The sequence below is a fragment of the Chaetodon trifascialis genome, chromosome 13 (genome assembly GCF_039877785.1).
Source record: "Chaetodon trifascialis isolate fChaTrf1 chromosome 13, fChaTrf1.hap1, whole genome shotgun sequence".
Classification (NCBI taxonomy): Eukaryota; Metazoa; Chordata; class Actinopteri; order Chaetodontiformes; family Chaetodontidae; genus Chaetodon; species Chaetodon trifascialis.
The window spans coordinates 25,359,115-25,372,500 of record NC_092068.1 but is presented as its reverse complement, the minus strand read 5'-3'; the positions used below and the strand labels follow the sequence as shown (position 1 = coordinate 25,372,500).

At 46.9% G+C, this 13,386-nt stretch overlaps 1 protein-coding gene across 2 annotated transcripts in view; it reads left to right on the top strand.

The window, feature by feature from the left end:
- LOC139341342 (echinoderm microtubule-associated protein-like 6) overlaps window positions 1-11,003 on the top strand; it is a 53,199-nt gene extending 42,196 nt beyond the window's left edge. The window contains exons 30-44 of one of the 2 annotated variants that reach the window (XM_070977835.1): window positions 209-223; window positions 3,493-3,571; window positions 3,650-3,779; window positions 3,919-4,017; window positions 5,679-5,852; window positions 6,104-6,312; window positions 6,472-6,629; window positions 6,712-6,826; window positions 6,913-7,101; window positions 7,211-7,383; window positions 7,602-7,764; window positions 8,239-8,342; window positions 8,524-8,677; window positions 8,858-8,958; window positions 9,267-11,003. In XM_070977835.1, the coding sequence (XP_070833936.1) occupies window positions 209-223; window positions 3,493-3,571; window positions 3,650-3,779; window positions 3,919-4,017; window positions 5,679-5,852; window positions 6,104-6,312; window positions 6,472-6,629; window positions 6,712-6,826; window positions 6,913-7,101; window positions 7,211-7,383; window positions 7,602-7,764; window positions 8,239-8,342; window positions 8,524-8,677; window positions 8,858-8,958; window positions 9,267-9,291 (1,888 nt within the window). In that variant the 3' untranslated portion in view covers window positions 9,292-11,003. The remainder of the gene's footprint in view (window positions 1-208; window positions 224-3,492; window positions 3,572-3,649; window positions 3,780-3,918; window positions 4,018-5,678; window positions 5,853-6,103; window positions 6,313-6,471; window positions 6,630-6,711; window positions 6,827-6,912; window positions 7,102-7,210; window positions 7,384-7,601; window positions 7,765-8,238; window positions 8,343-8,523; window positions 8,678-8,857; window positions 8,959-9,266) is intronic. The other variant, XM_070977834.1, reaches the window with a different exon arrangement.
- The last annotated feature ends 2,383 nt before the right edge of the window (window positions 11,004-13,386 follow it).

Below are 13,386 nucleotides of genomic sequence, written 5' to 3'. Positions count from 1 at the left end.
TTCAGGTTGTGGGAAGCTCCGGGTTTCTGTCCGTTCACTTCCTGTCATGGAAAAGGAGTCTCTGTGCTCTCATGTGGTTCGAACTCAAAGACACATGTTTTTGTCCCTTTGTGGTGCCCTTACTTCCTGAGTGTTGCTGCTGCTCTCTGGCCGTGCTTGTAGAAACTCTTAATATCTGTGTTGTGTTTCAACTTGCATTCCCCTGGAGGCAGGGCATTGTCAAGTAAGTATGACCCGACACTGAGTATGTAGACGACAACATGACAGGTGTAATTAGATTACATACACTGTGGACACGTCATTGGTGGGTTCATCTCTGAACATAAGAAGCTGGAGTGTCTTTAGTGATTTTGAACTCTTCTCTCTCTTCTTCTGTTATTCCTCTGTTTTAACTGAGAGTTCAGGAAATCAAATGCAGAACAACAACAGGTTGTTTGCAGATGATGTCACTTAACTCTTTTGTTGCGGCGCCAACTGCAGATGGAGGGCAGGAAGTGATTTTCTGTATAGGAAGCACGATAACACACACTCAAAATGCAGATGTTTTACTCGGATCGATCAAACCGAGAAACCACAGGGAGCTTTAATAGAGTACCTAAAGTTGTTACAAATGCAAGAAATTGACTGGAAAACTACGTAAAAACGTCTTTTTAACTGTCTGTGGTCAGACGGAGCCGAGTCAGTAACATCAGAATAATATTTCAAACATCTCATCAGCGTTATTAGCACAGATTTCAGTTCAGTGTCCGTCCTCCTCATTGTCTGACAATAATGTCTCTGTCAAATCATACTAGAATTCTTTGTGTCGTCTTCCTGTCTCTTAAAACCCAGTTTGTTCCTCCTCTCCTTCTCCTCATGTGTCTCTTTCTTGTTGTCTTGGTGTTATTTGGGGGGGGGGGGGGTCTGGGTCTGATGCCTCCTCCCTCCACAGCCTGGTTTCGTTCTGTGTTATCACTCGTTCAGGTTTCCACAGACGCATCTAAAGATGCAGGACAGGGGAAGGAAGGAAGCACTTAACCCGTCCTTCCCGGTGATTTTTTAATCAACAGGAAATTACAGGATGTGGTCTGTGGTAGACAGTCAGCAGGACGCCCTCAGGGGGGCGCCACCGAGGTGAAGGAGGGGCAAAGATACTGCCGGAGGTGAAGGAGAGTGAAAAACCTGAGTCCTCCTCAGTCATAGCTCAGTCCAACCTGAACGCACAGACATGAAACACATTGAGATCATTCAGAGTGACTTCACTTCCTGTGGAAAAGTCTGATGTTCATCCAGAATAAACCAGAGGGAGACGCGCAGCGCTAAAGCTCCCTGCTGCAGGTTCACCAGGTGAAACGAGAGCTCACCTCAGCCCTGTTTGTTCCTGATCCAGCACTGAAGACTGACTCTCCGCCTGCCTGTGCATGTTAGCCTGTTCACACAGCTAGCCATGCTAGCATGTTAGCCCGACAGCCCGAAAACACAGACAAGTACAGTAGCATGCTAGCATTTTGTTAGCATGTAGCTACAGCCACTGCTAGCCACATTACAGTTTCTCTAAGGCATGAGGCCTTTGTGTGTGTGTGTGTGTGTGTGTGTGTGTGTGTGTGTGTGTGTGTGTGTGTGTGTGTGTGTGTGTGTGTGTGTGTGTGTGCGTGTGCGTCTGTGCATGTGTGTGTTTTCTAAAGTTCTGTACTTGGTTTTGTCCCTCTGCTGTCCAGGGGATCCAGGTAACACCTGTCCACCTTTTACTGTTTGTCTGTGCAATGCCTCTTCATTCTGTGTGTGTGTGTGTGTGTGTGTGTGTGTGTGTGTGTGTGTGTGTATGTGTGTGTGTGTGTGTGTGTGTGTGTTTCTTTGTTTCACAGTCGTGTTGGCATTACCTCACACTGTCCTTTCTGGATTTATAATCTCAGGATGAGTGTAGATTTCAGCATTAGAGAGTTTTTTTTTATAGTAATCTTAAAGAACTTAAAGTATTTTTAAATGGTATTTTGTGACTTGGAAAGTACTAACTCCAGTCATACCAGTACAAGTACTGGTATGGATATTGCTGCACTGCTAATACTATTAAGTCCAACTACTAATTTGACAACTAACAGTACTGTTATTGCTGCACTACTGTTTGTAGTAGTAATACTCCTCCCACTGCCAAAAGTACTTCCATTGCTACCAAAATAGATGTTAATATAAATAATATTTTACAGTATGAAAAGTTACTTTTACTACTAGTACTTACTGTTTTAGTTCTCTCTTAAAGTACTTTTACCATCACTGATACATTACCACATCAGTACTGCTACACGTGTCTACCGCGATTCTTTCATTAGTTAACACGCTAGTACAACTGTAACAGCCACTGCTGCAGTAGTACCATTACTACAACAATGAACATTACACCGTTTATAGGTACTGTTATTTACAATGCTAGTATTGTTACTCCTACGGCAAGTACTCACTCTGCTCTGCGTGTACAGATACTAGTGTTAATACTGCTATTGCTGCTAACACTACTTCTAATGTACACTAACTGCTACGGTTACTACTACAACTATGTATACAATTTTACCATTACAGTATGTTATTTTACTACCACTATGACTGCCACTAGTACTATTACTACCACTGTAACTAGTTGTGCTGCTCTTGTACTACTAATACCACTACTACTAATATAATTACAACTATTACTAGCACTTGTACCATTACTGTACTTTTAAACTTTCTAGTACCACTACTGATGCAATACTGCTACTTCTTGTAGTACTCCCACTGGTATTGCTAAAACTACAAGTGACTAGTTAATATTACTACCACTGCCAGCAGGGCTTCCACTAATACTACTATTACTGCTACTGCCATGACCAAAACTACTGCTATTAGTGTTTCCTTCTTCCTCTACAGTTACTACGATTACTCCTTTTACTACAACTATGACTACTGCTATTACTATGACTACCACCAATCTATCAATACTTGTATTACCACTACTAGTTTTCCTGTACTTTGCATCTGCAACTCCTGTGACTACTAATGATACCATTACTGCTGCACTACTACTACTACTACTACTACTACTACTACTACTACTACTACTACTACTACTACTACTGTTACTACTGCTACCATCACTACCACATTTACTAACCTCACTAGTACTGCTGTTATTACTTTTTGTTGTGTATAGCCATTACTTTGCTTTTACTTCTACCACTACGTACAGCGTGTACTCACAGCAGCAATGTGTTAGAGGTCACAGGTCAGGCTGTAAACTCAGTACAAATACTACCATTAATATCAGTACTATACTCCATGAAGTACAAGCAGTATCACAGCCTGATGCAAGAAGAGACCATGTGTCTCTCCTGCCTGTCCCACCTGTCTGTCTGCAGACTGACCATGCTGTCTCACTGACTGTTCGTCCACCTGTCTGTCTGCTGTCTGTCCTCCAGCGCTCAGAATGACTCATTGATTGGTTGATTGGTTAATTGATTAATAGACTGATTGATCCTCCAGGCCTCCGGTGAGTCGAGCAGCACCGCAGCCAGAGAAACTCCAGAAGAACAACGTGTCCAAGAAGAAGAGGCCGGTCGAGGTATGTCCTCTCTGCCTGTCTCCCTGTCGGTCTGTCTGTCCTCCTCTTCATCTGTCACTCCTGTCTCGTCCCCCCTAGGACCTGGTTTTGGATCACGTTTTTGGTTTTCGGGGCTTCGATTGTCGTAACAACCTGCACTACCTCAACGATGGCTCTGACATCGTCTACCACACTGCCGCCACCTCCATCGTCCACAGTCTCAGCACCGGTAAAACAGCAAAAACAGAGCTGAAAGACAGAGAAGACTGAACTCAAGAAGAAGAAATATCGTACTAGCAAACTCTCAGACTGTTTGTTCGTGTGTTTCAAAGCAGAGTGATGTGTTTAAGTGTCTTCATCTGCTGCAGGAACTCAGAGCTTCTACCTGGAACACACTGATGACATCCTCTCTTTGACCGTCAACCAGCACCCAAAATACAAAAACATCATCGCCACTGGACAGATCGGTACACTGTGTGTGTGTGTGTGTGTGTGTGTGTGTGTGTGTGTGTGTGTGTGTGTGTGTGTGTGTGTGTGTGTGTGTGTGGGTGGGTGGGTGGGTGGGTGGGTGTGTGTGTGTGTGTGTGTGTGTGTGTGTGTGTGTGTGTGTGTGTGTGTGTGCGCGCGAGACGTTTTGCATGGCAGTGTGTTTCTCTACTAACTCGTCTGTACTAAATGAGTCCTGCTTTTCTCTCCTCTGCTTCGTGTTGAACCTGCTTGCTTTACTTTCCGTCCAATGAGAGAACAGAAGCAGACTGGAGGCAACATGGAGGAAACTTTGCCTTTAAATGGAAAAACCTCAAACTGAAAAACTAAAACGTTGTCTGGTGACGGCGTCAGAAAAGGCTGAGAGTCATGGACTTTTCTTTTTGCTGATTTGTATTTCATTTCAGCTTCTCCTTGTGAGATTAGCGTAAGATATTAATATCAAACGAATAGCTTTTATAGGTAATAAATGTACTACTTGGCCATATGTTGCTTTATTTTTCTCATCGAAATAGCAGCCTGTTTCTGGTTCACTCATGTGGTGTCTGTAATAACTGTTTATTTAGCAGCTCTTGATGTAAAATTTGCATTTTCACCATATTGTCACAGCTCCCATCAGTATTTATTCCAGAACAGTGGAAACTGCAGCTTCTTTCTAAGTCACGAAGAGAGTCTGCTAACAATATTAAAAATGCTGAGTAGGCTTTTTAAATTTAGGATTCAGCACCTCGACCCACCCCAGTAACTTGCGTACAGTCCCTGAAGGTTTATCCAGCAGAGTCAGATATCTGTTATCTGATAGCTCAGATAACAGAGCTAAAAGAGACAAAAGGTGACACGAACACGAATGATCGTGTCGTTCTGTAACTGCTGGATGTAGAAATAAGTTCAACAAATCAGCTTAGAAGGTGAAGATATGTTCATGTTGTGTTCACTGCTCGCTTCTACTGAAAAGGAGACGATAAAATCAGGTTTAAGTCTCAGCAGTCACAGCTAATAATCTACACAAACCTGATGTAAGCAGCAGGAGTCACCATAAATCTCTGTACTGTCATGGCTGACGTTGGTGTGTTTGAAACGACTCACTCCAGGTTTTTATCTGTGTTTTTGTTTTGTTTTGTTTTGTTTTGTTTTCTTGTGTGTGTGTTTTGGCTGGCCTCATTTGTCACCATCGCTCTCACAACACCTCAGGTGACATCAGTGAAGTCCCAGGTAAACACCAAACCGCACCGCCTTCCCCACCACGACAGACACCCTGAAACCCAGAAACGAGCCGCAGTGACCGTGTGAGGCAGGCGTCCGCTCGCGTCGCGGCGTTCGGCGGTCTGAGCGGCAGAAAGCAGCTGAGAGCGCCGTGTGCTCACCGAGTCAGACTCCACACAACAAACTCACACGATGCTCGTCTAATTTTCTCTAAACGCTCAGCTTCAGTCTCTGCACGGTGAATGGACAGAGGACATGAAGCTCGTGCTCTGATGATGATGATAATGATGATGATGATGATGATGATGCTGGTCTGGGTCTCAGGGTGTTTGGAGGCTGCATTGATCCCTCTAACTGCTCTGTTTGTCACTTTCGTCCTCGTGGCGTACTGAAACCTGGATCACATCCCCTCTCCTCACGTCTCCTCATCTTCACGTAGGCACCACTCCCTCCATCCACGTGTGGGACGCGATGAGCAAACAGACTCTGTCCATCCTTCGCTGTCCTCACACCAAAGGCGTCGGCTACGTTAACTTCAGCGCCACGGGAAAGCTGCTGCTGTCTGTCGGAGTGGAGCCTGAACACACCATCGCTGTGTGGCGCTGGCAGGAAGGTCAGACTGACACCTGATCTGTGAAGTACACACATTACTACAAAAAGTACTGCTGCTGGGTACGAGACCCTGCTCAGGTCAGGTTTAGCTACCATTGAAAAGTGAGGCGGGACGTTTCGCATCACTGACTCAAAATATTGGTTATCAGTTTGTGATGTTAATTATTGGCCCTCTGTGATCGATAACACACAGCGTGAGGCCAAAGAAGCACAGACTGATACACAACGCTCCCTCACACGTCTCCCCTGCAGGCTCCAGGGTCTGCTGTAAAGCCGGACACCCGGACCGGATCTTCGTGGCGGAGTTTCGTCCGGACTCCGACTCCCAGTTTGTGTCAGTGGGAATCAAACATGTGAAGTTCTGGACGCTGGCCGGCGGCGCTCTGATGTACAAGAAGGGCGTGGTGGGAACGGTGGAGGACGGCAGGATGCAGACGATGCTGTCTGTCGCCTTCGGTGCTGTGAGTTCACTGCAGCCTTTCTCTCTGCCTGAAAATACAAATGCAGACATAACGTTTAAAACGTAAACCCTGCTGATGAAGTGAGCGTGTGAACCTCGGCTTCAGTTGGCATTCAGCAGACTCGAGCTCAGTTCTGTAAGCAGGAACGTTTGTTTGCAGAATAACTTGACGTTCACCGGAGCCATTAACGGGGACGTGTACGTGTGGCGGGATCACTACCTGCTGAGGGTGGTGGCGAAGGCTCACACCGGGCCCGTCTTCACCATGTACACCACGCTGAGAGACGGACTCATCGTCACCGGCGGCAAAGAGAGGCCGTGAGTAACGCCGACAGCTGACTGTGGCTGAAGGAACATCTGTCAGCATCCAAACGTGTGTGTGTGTGTGTGCGTGTGACAGGACGAAGGAGGGCGGGGCCGTGAAGCTCTGGGATCAGGAGATGAAACGCTGTCGAGCCTTCCAGCTGGAGACGGGACAGCAGGTGGAGTGCGTCCGATCCGTCTGCAGAGGAAAGGTGAGGAACTGATTTCCATCTTCATCACTCGGCCGTCACCTTCCTCCCTCCGTCCTCCTCACCAGCCTTGTCCTCCTCTTCCTCAGGGGAAGATCCTGGTGGGGACGAAGGACGGGGAGATCATCGAGGTCGGGGAGAAGAACGCGGCGTCCAACCTGCTGCTGGACAGTCACGCTCGGGGGGGAATCTGGGGTCTGGCTGCTCATCCTGCCAAAGATGTCTGCATCACCGCCAGCGATGACGCCACCATCCGCCTGTGGGACCTCGCCGACAAGGTACACACACACACACACACACACACACACACACACACACACACACACACACACACACACACACACACTCCACAGTACAGAAAACTCTAATGTTCCCCTCGTTCTGTAGAAACTCTTGAACAAGGTGTGTGTCGGCCATGAAGCCCGGTGTGTGAGCTACAGCGCAGACGGAGAGATGCTGGCGGTGGGGATGAAGAACGGCGAGTTCCTCCTCCTGCTCGCCAACTCGCTGAAGATGTGGGCGAAGAAACGAGACCGAAGCGCCGCCATCCAGGACATCCGGTGGGAGAGAGTGGAGGGGTGACGGGAAGAGAAAGAAACAGAAGTTATTTATCAGTTTGACAAATGTTTCAGGCAGAAGACAGAACGAAGGAAAAGAAGAAGAAATAAACAATCAGTCGTGTGTATGTGTGTGTGTGTGTGTGTGTGTGTGTGTGTGTGTGTGTGTGTGTGTGTGTGTGTGTGTGTGTGTGTGTGCGTGTGCGTGTGTGCACGTGCAGGTTCAGTCCAGACCGGAGGCTTTTGGCGGTCGGTTCTGTGGAGAACATGGTGGATGTTTACGATGTGAGCGCAGGACCGAGTCTGAACCGACTGGTTTACTGCAGCGACATCCCTGCTTTCATCCTGCAGCTCGACTTCTCTGCTGACAGCTGCTACATACAGGTACACACACACACACACGCACGCACGCGCGCGCACACACACACACACACACACACACACACACGCACACACGCACGCACGCACGCACGCACACACACGCACACACACACGCACATATGCACGCACACACACACGCACGCACATATGCATGCACACACACACGCACATATGCACGCACACACGCACGCACATATGCATGCACACACACACACGCACATATGCACACACACACACGCACACACACACGCACATATGCATGCACACACACACGCACGCACGCACGCACACACACACACACGCACATATGCACGCACACACACACGCACGCACATATGCATGCACACACACACACGCACATATGCACGCACTGCTGACTGCTGCTATACACAGGTATATACGCACATATATACTGTATATTTACTGTGTGTGTGTGTGTGTGTGTGTGTGTGTGTGTGTGTGTGTGTGTGTGTACAGGTGTCCACAGGAGCGTATAAGCGGCAGGTGTTTGAAGTTCCTTCAGGGAAGTTGGTGAGTGACCAGACCATCATCGACAGAATCACCTGGGCAACCTGGACCAGGTAACACACACGCACGCACGCACACACACACACACACACACACACACACACACACACAGAGTATTCAGTTGATTGAAAGCAGTGAAATGCCCTCTGTGTTTTATCAGGGTCATGGTTCATTGATCTGTCTGTCTCTGTCCATCTGTCTCTGTCCATCTGTCTCTGTCCGTCTGTCCCTCAGCGTCCTGGGAGATGAAGTCTTGGGGATTTGGCCTCGAAACGCAGACAAAGCTGAAGTCATCTGTGCGTGTGTGTCTCACGGCGGCCTGAACATCGTCACCGGTGACGACTTCGGATTGGTCAAGCTGTTCGACTTCCCCTGCACGGACAAGTTTGTGAGTCGCTGACATTTTGTCTTCATTCAGTGGTTTGCAAGATGTGTGACGAGACTTTGTTTGTTCCTGAACATTTTTAATCACTTTCGGCACATGAAAACTGAAACATGAGAAATGACATCAGCGAGGATCAAACTGTCTGAGTGACAGGAAAGAGACCAGTTTTCTTTCTGTCCGCAGGCCAAACACAAGCGCTACCTCGGCCACTCAGCTCACGTCACCAACATCCGCTTTTCCCACGAAGACAAACACGTGATCAGCACAGGAGGAGACGACTGCAGGTGAACGATCGCTGATCAATAACAGACACACAAACTACGCCGCTGCAGTCTGAGCGGCATGAAACCCGTCAGATTCTTCTCTTTGAGAGGCGTTTCCTTCAGATGGAGCGCCGCCGTGTTCGAACAAGTTTTAACATTTCCTTTAAAAAACAGACATTGTACTGTCATTAAATGAGTGTGTGAGAGCTCCACATTCTCAGCTCGTCACCACACGACATACAAATAAAGTTTTGTTGGTATTAATGAGACTCCTGAAGGTCAGACGTGAGTTCAGTCTAACTGTGTGACCGTCTGCTTGTCTGTTGCAGCGTGTTTGTGTGGAAATGCCTGTAAACACAGAGACCGCCGACGCTTTCGTCCACAGCGCCTTAACAGCACCGCAAGTGGATCCGGAGGGAATCGAACCCACAACCTGAACCTGAAGAGTTCCGCTTCACGATGGATCACATGACCCTGAACAGGAGCAAACCACAGCGAGTCATCAGATGGAGTTTCCTGAGAGCCAACGAGCTTTGAAACGGAGGTCATGTGACTCACTGCACCTCCAGGTCAGGCATCGATCATGTGACCTTCTGGAGTTGCAGAGTGTCTGAAGCAGTGAGAGAAGGTTCAACCCCAAAAAACGTTTAATTTCACAAAGAAAGCTGCAGAGTGTTTGCAGTCCAGGAGTCAGATGCATAAAACTGTCAGCGTGAGTCTTTGATTGGACGAAACGCTCAAAGGACACGTCCACATGTCTTCAGGTCAACACTGACACGATCACCTGAAGGTTCCTACAGCGGCTGCAGGCCGTCCTGGATGTTGCACCACCTGTTGGTCTTTCCATCATAGCTCCACGTTACAGATGGCGCCATGACTGTCGGGCCCTCCGCCCATAAACATGTGGTCCTCAAGCCACGCCCCCTGCAGTCGACCATCGTGTCGACCATCACGGTGGTCCGCCGGTTTGATGCTGAGTCTCAGACGACGACATTAAACTTCTTTACACGATCACAGCTGCCTCTCCTCACACGAGTCGCCTCCTGCTCCTCCTGTGAGGCGCCGAGCGTGAAGTCGCTCTGCCGTCGCTCCATCTGAACCACAGACGTCCAGCTGGATTCTGTCCTCCATCGTTTACACTGGAAACGCTTCAGGAAGAGCAGCGACCCCTTCACTGCTCAGACGATCACGTCAGTGTGTTTCAAGACTTTAAGAGCAGTGAAGAAGAATCGACGGTTTGCTCGTCGTGGAGGTTTCCCAACTTCAGCCGAGCAGCTGATCGTTACAGTGACGCTCAGATGTGGCTGCATGCAGCACCTGTACGTCGTTAATTCATCCCACAGAAACCATTAACCAACCAGTGAACGCTCAGATCTGCACCATTAAAGAGCCTGAAACAGATTTCCTCCCTCAGCTTCGAGACTGATGGATCCAAGACGAGCAAAGAGCTGAAACAGCCTCAGTTCCCCGACACGTTTCTGTGTTTCCTGTTTATCTTGCTGCTTTGAAGGGGGTGGGACTCAAAAAAGGCCAATTAATCCTGAACACCAATCAGATTTTAGTAACATTTCATAGTCCTGACATCAGTAAGCTCTGGACCGTGAGTGAACTTTAACCTTCAGAAACAGAATCAATAGTTTAGTTCATGGAGCTCAAATCTTGGCAGACATCACGTGTGATTCTATAAAGGATCAAATGAGAACGCAAGGAAATAAAATGATCCTTCAAATGAGCCAATAAGGAAACTGAAAAGGATCAATAATTGTGCCTTTCATTACGATGTTATTGATCTCTGTTCAGGCTGCAGGATGATCAGCGAGTCGTGTTTCACGTGTCCATGTGTCATTTATTCATCGGACTCCTGGATTCAGGTCGATGCTGCATTCAGGTCACCGTCGGAAAAACAACCTTCAAGTTCAAAAAGTGACATTTGCAAACACGGGACCATTGAAAGGACAAACGAACACGCTGGTTTCTGTCTGATCTGATCTGAGTGCTGTGGGAAACATCCAGATCCTTCAGGGCGTTCTGTACTGGGATCACTGGGAGGAGAAAAGCTGCTTCATGCTGATAAAACCTCCTGAAGTTTGTCTGTAACTCGACATTTCAAACCACTTTTCATTTCAGAGAGCCTTTACTGTCGGACATCGTCACACTTAAGTGCCTTTCTGGATCTTTCTACCTGTGTTTGTTTGTTTGTTTGTGTTCTTTTCTTTGGCGGGAAGATTTCATACGCTGTTTGTTTTTGTTTGTTTTTCATCCATAACTGAATTTATTTTGTACTCTGTCTGGTGCTACACTGAGAATGTTCATCTCATCCAAAACGGATGAAAAAACATTTTCTTTGCTGCTGCTTTTTGTTTTAAAGACATGAAACATCTAAAGCTTCATCGTCATGAAACAACATCTGAGGATGTTCGAGGAATATTTATGGAAATATCTAAATGTTATTTATGCCTAATCTACAGCGTGGACGACTTTCTGTGTCTGAACTGTTGAATATTAACTGTCGTGAAAAGTGTCAAAAGAGTCTGTTTGTGTGAAGATGAATAGGAGAAAAGTCCCAGAGGTCACCTGGTTCGTTGAGTCATTCACCGTCGACACGCTGGATTTCCTGAGGTCCCTGAAGTAATCACTGAATTTCCTGCATCACTGATAGATTCAAGGTCACGACCGGCTGAGGGCTCGTTGAGAGTTAACGCTGACGATGAGAGACCATCCTCGCTGCGGGCCGGGAGAGCTTTAACGGAGCGCGTCGCGTGTTTATGCAGATTTTAGCTCCATAACGTGAATCAGCTTCCTGTTTGACTGAGCTGCTGATTCCCGTTCGGATGTACAGCGTGTTTGTGCAGAGTGCATGTGTGCTGTGATTCTCCACCGAGCTGCAGAAAAAACACAAGCCAAGAAATAAAAGGTTGAAGATGGGTGTGTTGTCTCCTGCGCCGCCGTCGGGCTGTAGCTCCTTCGTCTCCTCGTCATTTGTATCATAATGTACATGCAGATAGAAACGATGCTCAGATGCATGAATTTATTTTTCAAACAAAACGTGTTTGTGGACGATTGTGGAGACTTTCTGCTGTGAGTTCAGTTCACCGGTTGATTTTTATACCGAGGTGATTGTGATCAAAGTGCGTGTGTGTGTGTGTGTGTGTGTGTGTGTGTGTGTGTGTCAGTGTACAAACCGATTAAATGAGACTCGTGTCAAGAAAACTGGCTCTTTTTTATTTTTTTATTTTGTCTCATTAAGCAAAAACAAACTTTACAAACACAGCTGGAGTCTGCTGTGGACCGCCAGAGAAAAAGTTGTGAAATTGTCACATTTTTCACGTTTAAGTTTGAACGAATCTGAAACTGGTTTTACAGGTTTTAGTCTTCTTGTTTTACGCTGACCTGCTCCTCATTTCCCCAAACCATCAGAACTATGGAACCTCATAGAAGTGACGCTTAGGTTCATTTTTGCCTGTTTTGGTATTTATGGCACCCCCTGCAGGTCAGACTCAAAGTGCATCAAGATTGATGCTGATTGGACGAATCGTTTGAGTTACAGTCCTTTTCTTGTTAAACCCCGCCCACTGTGAAGTTCATTGGTCAGTATCTTGAAACTAAATCAGTCAGTGAGTTTATGGTCTAATGTCACTCCACCTCACGCTTTCTAATTTAAACTTCATCAGACATTAATTAACTACAGCACCATGAGGCTCCTCCCCTACCAGATCCTGCTGTCTGACCAAGTATCGCTGCCCTCTGGTGGTGTGGAGTATTAACTCCTGTCAGTGCCATGAGGAGTAAAGCTGTGCGCATTAATTAGAACTGAGGCAGACATTTAAATGTTAATGCATAAGTTACTCCCCTAACTACTTTGATATACAGTAATTGGTAGTCATTAGTACAGATTTAATTGTTAATTTGAAGTAACTCACACACACTGTTCAGTCATTTTATACAAAAGTAAATCTCAACACAGCTGCTGGACTTCAGATCAGAGCTCCTGTCTGATAATGTGAAAGCAGAATCAGTCTGACAAAACTGAAACCTGAGGAGGATCAGACTACTTCCAGTCTCACTCGTGCAGAGAGCAGTTTAACCTGTTATTGGTGTTCAATAGTGAAGTGACGGACCGGAGCTCCTGCCTGGGAGCCACAATGGGGGCCGCTTTGGTTTTTTGTTTTCGACTTTTTTTCGTTCAAGCCGCACCTGATTGGTCAACTACATAGCGCGTAGTGGCTTCAGTATGTAGGCACTGAGCAGGAGGGGGAGGAGCGGGGGCACAGACACAATGCACGTACGTACACACACGCAGGAAATAAACCTTGATATGAAGTATGTTTTGAGCTGGAATTCCCGCCACTCGTGTTCAAGTTAGTGAGATTTCTGATTCTTACCTTCAGCTCTAGTTTCCGGTCTTCTGCTTCTTCTAAAAGATCCACACAGTTCAAACACGTGGATCTT